Source organism: Ovis aries, chromosome 3 (genome assembly GCF_016772045.2).
Source record: "Ovis aries strain OAR_USU_Benz2616 breed Rambouillet chromosome 3, ARS-UI_Ramb_v3.0, whole genome shotgun sequence".
Taxonomy (NCBI): Eukaryota; Metazoa; Chordata; class Mammalia; order Artiodactyla; family Bovidae; genus Ovis; species Ovis aries.
The window spans coordinates 134,786,702-134,799,349 of NC_056056.1; the positions used below are offsets into that span (position 1 = coordinate 134,786,702).

The 12,648-nt window shown below is 44.1% G+C and overlaps 1 protein-coding gene across 6 annotated transcripts in view; it reads right to left on the minus strand.

Moving 5' to 3' along the window:
• SLC4A8 (solute carrier family 4 member 8) overlaps nt 1-12,648 on the minus strand; it is a 106,006-nt gene that overhangs the window by 36,152 nt on the left and 57,206 nt on the right. For all 6 annotated transcript variants that reach the window (XR_009599893.1, XM_060412560.1, XM_042246706.2 and 3 more), the window contains 7 exons: nt 11,587-11,678; nt 10,452-10,609; nt 9,315-9,402; nt 8,265-8,411; nt 7,339-7,439; nt 848-1,022; nt 115-248 (listed from right to left, as the gene is read on the minus strand). Coding sequence is in view for 5 of the 6 variants with exons in the window: in XM_060412560.1 (XP_060268543.1) it covers nt 115-248; nt 848-1,022; nt 7,339-7,439; nt 8,265-8,411; nt 9,315-9,402; nt 10,452-10,609; nt 11,587-11,678 (895 nt within the window). In the remaining variant the exon portion in view is untranslated. The remainder of the gene's footprint in view (nt 1-114; nt 249-847; nt 1,023-7,338; nt 7,440-8,264; nt 8,412-9,314; nt 9,403-10,451; nt 10,610-11,586; nt 11,679-12,648) is intronic.

The window sequence follows — 12,648 nt, forward strand, 5'->3', positions numbered from 1 at the left end:
GGGCAGGGTGACAGACCACAGGACGCTTTTGCCTGCTGACACTCTAGTAGGACCCTAACATTCAAACCTAATAGCAAAATCCAGATAGGGTTTTCAGAAAACCAAATATCTTACTTGCAGAATTTGAACAAAATCTTTTCAAACACAAGCACTGGCCCAGTACTTCCCAGGATGGTAAGAGCCTGGCCGGCAAACAAGGAATAGGCGATCCCAGTCATGGAGGCTCCAAACAAGGATTCAATCGCACTCTACAGAGGGAAAAAAATCATCAGAGTCCACAGCCCATCTGAAATGAGTGCCACAGGGTTATATACATTCTTAACTTAGCTCTCCAATGCACCTGACAAGCCGCTTGTTTGTATTTTGTCTCAGCAAGAGTGATATGTACATAGTCTAATCCTCTTGTAAATGGACACTGCTTCAATAATTTAGGTCCCCAAATCTATCTACATATGACTTCTTAACAAGTGTACTATGCACAACTCAATTCATTATTTATAAATATACATAGAAAGCACAATGATACCATTCACGTTATGGGTTGTCATACAGAGTCACCTTAAATCTTATTTTCAGACGACATCAATATATAATTTTCTATCCCTGGAGCAATGGGGAATACAACAGGGCAATCGGCTACCTAAACTGATATGCAGGCAGAAAAGGGTCTGTTCTAAAGGGAGAGCAGTGTGGCTCATTGGCGTGAAGTCAGGAGACTATGTAATTCAGCAGGAAGAAACCAATCTCTTCAGTCCATGCCCAGGGAATTTTCCTCCCAGTAGACTTGGCTGCCTTCATAATATTTTTACTCTCATTTGGGACCATTAGAAGTGGCAAAAGTTCTTACTATGCGCCCCTCGGTGGCTTCTCCAAGCAATCCCCCAAAGGTGATGACAGGCGACATGCAGGCACAGTACAGGAACAGAAAGGAGGCCAAGCACTGTAAGCTGAGGGCATCCCGGTAGTCACTCCAGTACCAGGGGGCCTTCCGCTTGATGTCCAGCACCAAGCCCCCAAAAAGCCTGCAGAAACACGGCAGACAGGTGTCTAATGCAGTCCCTCTCCCACGAAAGCAAGTCAACAGAGCACATTCGAAAGCACTTCCAATGCACTCTGTATGGAGGTTAAAAATTGGCTTCAGTTTGACCCCAAGCACAAGAGATCTCTCTGGGGCCAGCATGGATTCTGGCCATGTTCCAACATGGATTCTATTTACAATCAAAGGCATGAATTTGAATGATTATCCCAAGCATAAAAATAATTAATTTGCTATGCATAACACCCATTCAATAAAAAGTTCCCAAAATTTAACATGAAATGAAGTATTAGCTTCAAACTTCAAATTCTGAGCTGTTAGGAAGCAATGAACAAAACTATCATGGTATTAAATCTGTTAGTTTTATTATCTGTTTTCTAGATGAAAAGCCCCTAGCCAAAATCACTGCCGATGGTGACTGCAGCCATGAAATTAAAAGACGCTTACTCCTTGGAAGGAAAGTTATGACCAACCTAGATAGCATATTCAAAAGCAGAGACATTACTTTGCCAACAAAGGTCCATCTAGACAAGGCTACAGTTTTTCCAGTAGTCATGTATGGATGTGAGAGTTGGATTGTGAAGAAAGCTGAGCGCTGAGGAATTGATGCTTTTGAACTGTGGTGTTGGAGAAGACTCTTGAGAGTCCCTTGGACTGCAAGCAGATCCAACCAGTCCATTCTAAAGATAAGTCCTGGGTGTTCTTTGGAAGGACTGATGTTGAAGCTGAAACTCCAGTACTTTGGCCACCTCACGCAAAGAGTTGACTCATTGGAAAAGACTCTGATGCTGGGAGGGATTGGGGGCAGGAGGAGAAGGGGACGACAGAGGATAAGATAGCTGGATGGCATCACCGACTTGATGGACGTGAGTCTGAGTGAAGTCCGGGAGTTGGTGATGGACAGGGAGGCCTGGCATGCTGCAGTTCATAGGGTCGCAGAGAGTCGGACACGACTGAGCGACTGAACTGACATGTTTATTCTTACTCTGAACTACCCACCTTACTCAAGAAATCAGCATAATCATTCATGCAGTTGCCAAGTAGTAACAGATACTTCATGCCAAGCACTGTGCCAGGTGTTGGAGATGCAACAGTAGCAAGGCAAACACAGCCCTTTCTCTCTAGGGTGAACAGTCTGGCACTAGGGGACAGACAGTGTTGTGAGGGTGCCATGGCCGCAAAGAACAGGGAGGGCGTTTCAGCTGGGACTCGAGAATGGACCAGGAGTACCAGATGAGGCAGAGGGGCTGGCGTGGACGGCGCCTAGAGGTGAGAGCGCTTGGCCCGTTCAAGGTGCTGAAAGAGTTATGACTGGATAAGGCAATGTGAGGGGTAATATCAATAGACAAGGCTAGAGATGTTGGACAAGCTAAGTCACAAAGGACCTTATAAAAAAGAATCAGGAATTTATCCCAACAGTGTGTCAAGCAGTGAAGGACTTTAAACAGGGAAGCAGCATAAGTAAGCAGGCATTTTGAAAGGATCACTCCGGTGAGAGTGTCATGAATGGAGCATGGGGCAAGGCTGAAGGCCATGGGTTGGAAAGAGAATAGGGTGCTAGTTAGGAGGCAGAATCAACAGAACTTGGTGGCAGGACTTCAAGATCCCTCTCCACTTCCCAAGGACGAGAAAGATCAAGAGTGAGATGTCCTTCACCAAGAAGAAGGAGTATGTCCAGACAGGGGCAATTTTTAAAGAGTGGAGTCATTGAAGAAAGTCATTCAGCATTCTACAGGGCAAATTACCTACTTCTACACATGAATGGCACAGGGAAAAAAAAAAAAAAAGAGGAGGAGGCCTGTTATAGAAGGGGAACATAATAATGCAATGCAAACCTCCACTGGATCCTGCGTCAACAGACTTTAAAAGGATGTTGCCAAGACAATCACAGAAGGGTGAATATGGACTAAGCATGAGACAATGTAAACAACTGTTGTTAATTTTATTAGATTTCATAACGGAATGATGGCTGTTTTTTAAAATGTCCTTATCGAACAGAGATACCTGCTCAAGTAGTTACAGGTGAAATGACATGTAACTGGTGATTTGGCTTAAAATAATCTAGAAAACATAAAAATAAAACAAGTAGTGAAGAAACAGACGAAACAAGATCGGCAAAATGTTGGTAACTATTGATGGGCACATGGGGGTTCATTACAGTGTCCTCTCTTCTTGTTTATGTTTGAAATGTTCTATACTGAAAACTAAAACACACCAATCTACTCTCTCATGAAAGGAGGCTTAGCTAGCTCTTTCTTTCTCTGTGCTCAGGGGCCTAGAGGTGTCCTATGAGGCCTGGGATCTGTATGCCAGAGAAGAAGGCCGAGCCAGCTCTCCTCCTCCATTCAAAAGCTCACTCTCTGTGGGATGAACTGAGAGTAGTTTTGACATATACATATTACCATGTGTAAAACAGACAGCTAGTGGGAAGCTCCTGTATGGCACAGGGAGCTTAGTTTGGTGCCCTGTAATGACCTAGAAGGGTAGAACGGTAGTCGGGGTTGGGGGAGTCTCAAGAGGGAGGGAATACATGTATACATGTAGCTGATTCATAGTTGTTGTATAACAGAAACTAACGCAACATTGTAAAGCAATTACACTCCAATTTAAAGCAAAATAAAAGCTCCCTCTTTCATCTAGCCAGGTCAAATATGTATGCAGATGGACACAGGGCACACACTCTTATCTGATCCACTTGCTCTTCTGGTTTGCAGGGCACAGTTGGAACTTACTCTTCCTCAACCTACAGCAGTAACATCACAGTCTGGGCCTGGGTTTAGAGGAGAGAGGCAAAGTCAGCCTTGTGACCTGCTTCGGTTTTAGCCTGTCTGGCAGGCCTCGCTGAGGTAAGGAGCTATCTACAGGGTCTAACCTAGAGCATGGGAGTTCCACCTCAGGGTTTGGGACCCAGGTTACAGTTTGTAATAAAATGTCACTTGGTCTTGCTTTCCCCTCTGAGGAGATAGCCCCTCAAGGACCTTAGGAGCAGCCACAATTAATCCCGGGCAACAAGATTTTCCAGGTCCTTAGCCAACATAGCATTACCTCCCAAACACCAATGACCTTCCTCTGAGGGGTATTATTCTGGGAGAGTAACCTTCTGCAGCAGTGAGCCTCACCCTACGATGCTGCCATGATTGGTCCTCCTGGATGCGCGAGGCTCATTATTCAGGAGGAGTGTCTATGAGTAACAGGCAAAAGATTTATGTGAAATGGATTTATAAGAAGCCATGGAAAGGAAGGACATCTGTCTGCCTAGCAGTGATTGACAGGGGAGAGAAAAGATCTGAGGCTCCTATTGATGGTATAACATAAATTAACAAAATGATTTCAAATCCTGTTTTGGAATCTGTCTCATTCCCCACTCATACAGACCCTAATCGAGTTATCTGGCACAGACAATAATCAGACATGGATGCTTTCCTCCACATATTTGAGACTTCCTTTCCCTTTCAATACTATCCTTGATGTTCAAGTTTGGGGCAGCAGGAGGCACACAGGGCCACAAATTTACGCTTGAAGCCAGAAAGGACTTACCTGTGGGGAGGGCCACTAGGCTCTAGAGCACTAATTAGGAAGCCCTCTGGGGAGGGTTTTAGGGACAGGCCAGCCATCCAATTGTCTGCTGTGCCTGGAAAGAAACCTATTTCAAGTGGGGCTGGGATCATCAAGATAGTAACTCCCAATTCTTTTCTTCATCAACCCTTCCCCAAAGTGGCTTCGCCAACAAGGTACACCAATCTACTTGGGAAAACCCCTCAGCAGAGCATCCTCTGTGCTGTGAAGCTTCTGGCCTAGGAACTCTAGTCAGACTTTGCTCTTCACTCTACATGGGAATGCCTCAGAGTCACAACCTATCGTCAACATCAGGGAGGCCCAAGGCACTGTCTCAGCCCTGGCTTGGGAGGTCAGATCACACACAACTCAGACTGTTCTCAACTCTGCCTTCTCTCCGACCTTCTTAGAGCCTATACTACCATATCTTCAGGACCTCTCCATCCAACTAGGATGTCATCACCAGGTTGCGCACCACCTCAAAGAAACACAGCTAAAGGCACAAATAATACAGAGTCCAGCTTAACATAGTTTTAGTCTGTGAAGTCCAGGAAGGCCCAGAAAACTCTAGGGTGTCCATCTGCAGAGGAAGGTTCATATTCACCCCTACATACTTTGAGACTGGGAAAGGAGCCAGAGTTGGCATGAACTGTGAACTGTGATCCCCAATACAAGCTGAAAAAGCTACAAGAAGAAAGTCGCGTGTCTCGAGGTCTTTTCCTAAGGGCTCTGAGGGAAACTTCTGGAGATCAGGAAGAGGCCCATCAAATAGAGTGAGGCTCTGAGTCTAGATGACCCTTGCTGTCAGCTTTGTCAATTCCAGCAGTTCCTCACTCGGCATTTCGAAGAATATCCTCAACCCCATTTGAACTTGTGAGTAAAGGTACTAGGGGCTGGTGATTAAGTGTGTGATGGTCCTGGCTATATGGGTTTTACTTTGGGGATGTCAGGCACCATTTCCCAGATTCTGTATCAGGTCTAGATATAGATCCAATGTAATGGGCTCCCAAACCCCCATGTGGAATGGACTATAAGTGACCCTCCTCTAAAAAAGCATGAGACCCTAGTTTATTCTCTTTTTGAAACCAAAAGAAAGCTGAGCTCTCATCTCTGCAAAGATCATGTGTTTGAAGGAAAGTTGTTGGCCTCATTTCTACTACTTTCAAACTCTCAGTCCTGAGTTGTGAACACCCTTTGTATTCAAAAGGATAATCACAGCTTTGAAATTCTATCAAATCCATACCCAAGACTCTTCCCCTTAAAAAAGCACCACCTCCTTTAAGATAGTCTCAATTCTGGAAACTATTCTGAAGACAAATGTATCCTTTGAAATGCTTCTCAATACCAGGACTCCTCTGCCACAACTCAGACCTCTTCCAACTTTAAAGAAAATACGAACTTTACTTCTGGAACTTGATCCCTCTTTTCAGTGACCCCTTCCATCAAAGGGCTCCTCCTTTCCTCCAGTAATCCCTCCCAGAGCCCAGTTATCCTTCCGCCCTTGAATACATTCCACCAGGCAGAATGAATTCTCCCTATCAACACTGCTAGTTAAATGCTATTCTGTCGGCTTCTCAGTTTCCTCTCCTGTCTGTCCCTGAATTTTCAAGAGTGGAAAAATTAACACTCTCTGCAATTCAAAAAAACAAACAAATGTTGGGTTTCCATTGGATAGAGTACTGAAGATAAAGAAATAAGGAAAGCAACTTCAAGGAAGGAAGAAAAAAATAGGCAAAAGCACTGGAGTAGACATTAAAGCTCCTTTCCGTCATCTGAGTCCTGTGCTGAGAGTCTCTGCCCAGCAGACCCTCTTAGACACAAGCACAACTTACAGTGCCAGAACCATAATCCCAACCTTCTCCCACAACGTGGGGGACACCTCTGGATGCCCCTCCAACCGCAAATCTCATTCTCTTTTACTACCTTCCTACCTGGAATATAAAACATCCCAGCTTGGGGACCCTCTTTCCTCATCTACCAGAGAACCTCCTCATTGGACATCTGTCCTTAAAATCTGGGCCCAGAAGAGTAAGTTGTCTATTCTCAGACACACCTAAAATAGTACTTATTTCCCTATCCCAAGGGGTTTCTTAACTTAAAATAACCATTTACTATTTATCCATGTCGTGTCCACTCGTGCTAAAGAACAGTCATCATTCTAATAGTCATTCATCAGATAATAATCGTGTACCCACTCTACGCAGGGCACTGAACTGGGTGTTAGGAATATAATGGGGTCCCCGCCTTTAGGGAACAAACCCTTCTGGCAGGAAAGACATCAAATCAAGAAATAATAATAAAACATGACCAGGGCTATAACAGGGGACTGGGCTAAGGGTAGTAGCTGGCCATGGGACAGGGCTCTAAGCTGTGATACCACACAGCACGAATAACCTAACCTCCTTTAAAGAGTGTCTTAGAAGACTCCAAAGGGACACCTAAGCTGAATCAAAGGACAAGAAGCAGTTAGCCTGGAAATGAAGAGGCGGAGGAATGTTCGAATAGGGGAGAACAATGTGTGGGAAGGATAGGAGGTGAGACAGAACATGGTAGGTGGTGTGAGAAACTTGAATGAGCGATACAGTATTTGATAGAATTGTAATATTTATTGTCAGTGGTCCCATTTGAAGTCATTCCCAGCCAATAAAGATACTATAGAGAAGAAGGCTGAAAGCAAAGATGACTCATTTCTTTATACAGCGTCTGTCCAGTAAGCAGTATTAGCTGTGAAATATTCCAGAACTTACCGCCCGGTACGCTGAAGCTCTGGCCCGCTGTGGCCCCCATGTGGCTCTGGTTCTATGTGGCAAATGTTTCCATTTGGAACTCCAGGCATTTTCCTTTTCTCCTTTTAACAGAGGACCACAAAATTAGCAAAGTCAACCACCTATTCTGTCTTTCCTGCTATGGCGGAGGTAGGCGGGGTGGAAGCGTGGGAGATGGCGGGGATCAGGGTAGCATGAGAGAATCCAAAAGCAGCCCCCCAAATACCCAGGTGTTTCTTATAGCTTTCAGATGCATTTACTGATTTGGGACAGTTTATTGACTTTCCTGAAAAATACAAAAGACAACAAATAATTTCTCTTCCTCTCCACTGGTACCTGACTCCTCTGTCTTGTCCAGAAACAGAAACGTGAAGGCTTTGGCATCAGATATGACCTAAGTTCAAGTTGCAAATCTGTCTATGTGTAATCATTACCTTAAAACCTTGAAGATAGTATTTTTATTCCTCATTTGTTAAATAAAGAATAACAACACCTACTTGGAGATGTTGCTGAGAGATTTAATTAACATAAGCAAAGCACCTGGCCCAGGGACCAGTGTACAGTAGAAGTTTTTTTCCATCTTTAACCTCTCAAGCACTCTCTATGCACCGAGCTCTTTTCATTTAATGGCTTCCTTCTTAATAGACTCCCAAGAAATGCCCCCTCCTCTCCTCTCTGCCATTTCACACCAATCCTCCAAAAGTTGGCTTAAAATTCATCCCAGGGTAATCCTGGCCAATCGATGTTACTACATATTCATATTTTATTACTCTTCTGACATTCTAGGCACCCTGCAATAGAACCACATCTCGGTTTATTTAGCATACACCAACATGGTCTTTGCTGTGTCCACGGTGGGCTCTCAGTAAGTGACACTAGGCCACCACTGGCTCATGTGCATACATTACCTGGGAAGGGACATTTTTGGGTGGCTCAATTCGAATGGAGGGGTCCCACTCCCCTGGAGGAAGCACCGTCACCTGGTCTAGGAACTCATCAATCCCTGCCAGGAGGTCATCTCGCTCTTTTGCCTTATAAGCCACATCATGAAAAATCTAAGAGAAGAAAAAATCCTCAGGAAAGCTGAAAGTCACTTGACTTAAACAATAACCAATGGATATGGTAAAAGATGGATAAAACCTCTTGGTTTTTATCTTTGTCTAGGGGCTCTGAAATGTAGCTAAGTTTAGCACTTAAACAAGTACAGGGATAAAAGAGTTTTAAAAATGAATCTAAAGATGAGTCAAAAAAACTTAATATATGTCTATTAGTGTAGAAAGAGATAAGACATGACTCTAAAGTTTTGTAATTCTGTTATCTCCTCAAAGAATGGAACAAAAGCCAAGATGCGTAAGAAATTTTCCTGAAAAACTGCATGGAATTACTAATAAAGGTCCTCCCTGAAATATGCCTTCCAACCAAAGACGGCGGATAAAACACAGCCCCATCTCCCTTTGCCTCTTAGACATATGCCTTTTCAAGGCCCTACTTTGCAGCTTACCTGAGCAGCACAGTCCTCACCAGGGATGCAGCAGGGGCAGCCGAAATGGCTAGTAACCCTAGTACATTCACATGACAATGCCCAAGAGCATCCCCCTGACAACTGGTCTCATTTACGTGAAATGGGAGTGAGGTTTCTTTATGTAAATGGCTTGGATACACTTCATTAACTATCTTCCCTAGAAAGTTAAGTCAGCCTTAATATCTTTCCTACTTGGTATCCTACTTGGCAATAGTTTTCCCAGAAAAAGATTTCTCTGCATCCTTGATTATTCCAAAAAGGAGAGATGACAGAGGAAGAAAAATCCAAGAGGCCTTGGTCCTCAAAAACATGACCTGCATTGCTTCCCAGCAATAATTGTTTTACCCCCAACAACTAGCACAATGCCTGGCACAGAGTAAACACTCAATAAATATTCATGAGATGAACACATGAAAAGTAGAAGTGGTGTGCATACCTCATCTGTCATGATGGTGGCCATGGATCTGCCAATCTCATGATACTGCTGACCTTTCCCTACTGGACCCAGCAAGATAAACAAGAACCTGGCAACACACAAAAAGGATGAAATTATGTGAGCAAAAGGAAATTATACAAGGAAATTTCTTCTCTAAACAACATAACATTTCTCTTTTCTATCAAACAGAATTTATCATAGTAACTTCAAAAAAAGGAAGCAAACTAATGTTGGAGCAATCTGAGTAGCCTTGACCTAATAGCTCTACTGTAGTCATTAGAAGCTATCTGTACGACTCCATTCAATAATGTGGTTATAATTCTCAGGGTTTCCATAGACACAATTCCTTGCTCTAGAAAGGATGTTTTTTCAAAACATGGCATTGTAGTGCAAATTCAAGATTATCTGAATCTCATTCATTGCTCTAATAAGAAAATGATGGGGAGAGGAGAAGGAGAAGGCAATTGAAATGATCAAGCCCTGCAGAGGAGTCTAAATTGTGGCCTGGACATCTGAATATTCCATAATTAATGGGACTCTGAATCACCTGAATCACCACCTTCAAAGTGCATGAATAGGCTTTGGAACAAATGTGGACATATTTGCAAACCATACAAGTCCTGCCAGAACTATGGAAAGAGACATCGATACCTTTACTTAGAGATGTCTCCTCGGGATAAAGCTCTGCAGAACGGGGAGATCAAGACAGTCTCCCTATCCCAAGTAAGTGGTCCTTGCTATGTCTTTGGAATACTCTTTGAGTCTCAATTTCCCACGTCATAGAAACTGCACAGTCACAGCCTTTAAAGTCTTACAATTCTTCTGCACAGAGGTTAATCAAATATACCCCAGTTTTCTGAGATCATTGCTGAATTTTAACAGCAATCCCCAAATTAATTAATCTTACATTTTGGCATTAGCTGGTTTCTTCCACTGCTGCTGCTGCTGCTAAATCGCTTCAGTCATGTCCGACTCTGTGCGACCGACCCCATAGATGGCAGCCCACCAGGCTCCCCCATCCATGGGACTCTCCAGGCAAGAACGCTGGAGTGGGGTGCCATTGCCGTCTCCGGGTTTCTTCCACTAGAGCTCACATAACCTGTGCATTAGACTGTGCTTTGTGGTCCTCATCTTTACCTTGTTGGGATGGGCACTTCTGTCAGGCCTGAGAGAAGGACAGCCGGAGATAGCCTCACAAAGGCGACAATGGGGCGGTCCAGAGAGTCCACCTCTCCAACCAGGACATTCGAGGCCTCCGCCCCAGTGGGAATTTTCTTCATAAAATGAAGGTCCACCTGAAAATTTAAAAGCACCCCGACAGTGTGGGAGCCATCACCTCACACGTCCATCACCCTCCTCACAACTTACATTCATGCATCATTTTATGATTTAACATATTTTTCTCACACTACTTCACTTAACCCTTATAACAACTCTCTATGGCGGATAAGATTGGCCAATCAGACTCATTCTTTATTTAAAAAGTGAAGCCACCAAGACCCAGAGAGATGAAGTTGACTTGCCCATGACCACAGAGCTTCTAAAAGAGAGAATTTAAATCTAGGGTTCTGATTTGAATTCCATTACGCCATGCATCCTCAAAGTAAATGTTTTTGAAACTCCAGGTCAAATTGTTTCCATTTTTAAATACCTGAATGCTTTGCCTGAGGTTTCGGAGGGCCTCATGAGCTGAGAAGTGACATAATACTATCTGCGTTTTGGAAAGACAGTGTCAGGGAAAGACCAGAGCAAGAAAAGGCTGGCAGCTGGGAGATCAAGGATTGAGCCAAGAGCTGCAGGAGTACCCGGATACTGTGGGAAAGGCCTCAGACACCAAAGTCACAGTCACCAAGAAGAGTTTAACCACAAAGTAGTTGTGAGATAGTAGCAAAAATATTGTTTTCACAAAACCCTTGGAGGTAAATAAATAAGAATAATTGAAAAATAAAACCTTGAAGGTAAGAAGGTGCTCCTAGAGAGCAGGTATCAGAAAATAATTCTGAAACAGCAGGAGGTGTGCATCAGGGTGGTTTATCAGTGGCTAGTGGGTTTCAGCAGGTCGAATCTGGGGGAAAAACTGATGAGTCAGCCCTCTCTGGGACAGAGAAGGAGGAAGACATGAGCAGATGGGCCTCCTTTTCTGCAGAAGGGGGTCTGGTCCTGGAGAAAGGGTACTGAAATGCCAAAGCTTACCCAGCTTCCAGCAACAGGACTCTGGGCTCCACAAGAGATATGCTTAGGCCTGTGAGCCAACTTCCACATCTCTGCTCACCTTGCTTAAATCCACTGGACTGTGTTCACAATTCACTCCATTCTTTACTTCAAGACTTGTGGTTGGAATGGACTGAGGAGACACAGTTTGACCTATTTGGAGAAAATCAAACAGAATTCTCTGAGTCTTGCCCTTTCCCTCTTTGACGCACCTCATCCGTTGTCAGCTGGTCATGGCTCCCGGCTGCAAAGCCCACAGAGAGAAGAGGTTCAGGTGACTAGGAAGTGAGGACCCACACATACCTGTCTCCTTACCTACCAGCTAGCAGTAAAGGGGGCACAGAGATCTTACTATCCCTGAGCCCTCTTCCTGCACCATTTGTGATGTTTTTTTCTTGCTTTATTAAAGGCGGTAATCCTCAACAAGGAGTGCACACCATAAATTCCTATGGAGAACTTTTCAAATACATGGGTCCCCAGGCATATCTCCTATGCATTGTGTTTCGGTAAATGTGGGGACAAGGAGACCCCCAGCCTGGCCACAGAAATGGAAGGCATTCAGCAGCTGAAATTCATCAGATGTTTACAACCCACCACACACCTGGCTCAGGGCTTTACGCAGATTAATTTATTGAAGCCTCACAACAGACTGATGGAGTAGATCTTATCATTATCGTTACTCTACAAAGTGTGCTTAAAGAGGTTTGAGAGGTTGTCCAAGATCTTTGCAAGAGGTGAAGCCAGAATCTCAAGCCTGGAAATCTGACTGAAGAGTCTACACTACTGAATTTTGCCTCCCTAATCTAAGACATTTGTTTACTTCTAAAAAGCTCCAGTTGATCTTCGCTGGAGCCAAATTATCCCCAGTGTGGATATATCCCTGTCTCACTGATCCTGCTGACTCCACCAACTATCTTGCTGTATCTCACTGTGTACACTCTTCATTGAGCCCAGGGTAGGCAAGGTGCGAGCAGGGAAACTGGAAGAAAACTCATGGAGTCATAGGAACTGCAAACACATTTCTTCTCTCCTGAATGGCACAGCAGCCATAGCAATGGACATGCTATATTCTCTCCTCTCATGGTTGACCCAGCAGACACAGCCTGAACGCAACCTCACTACC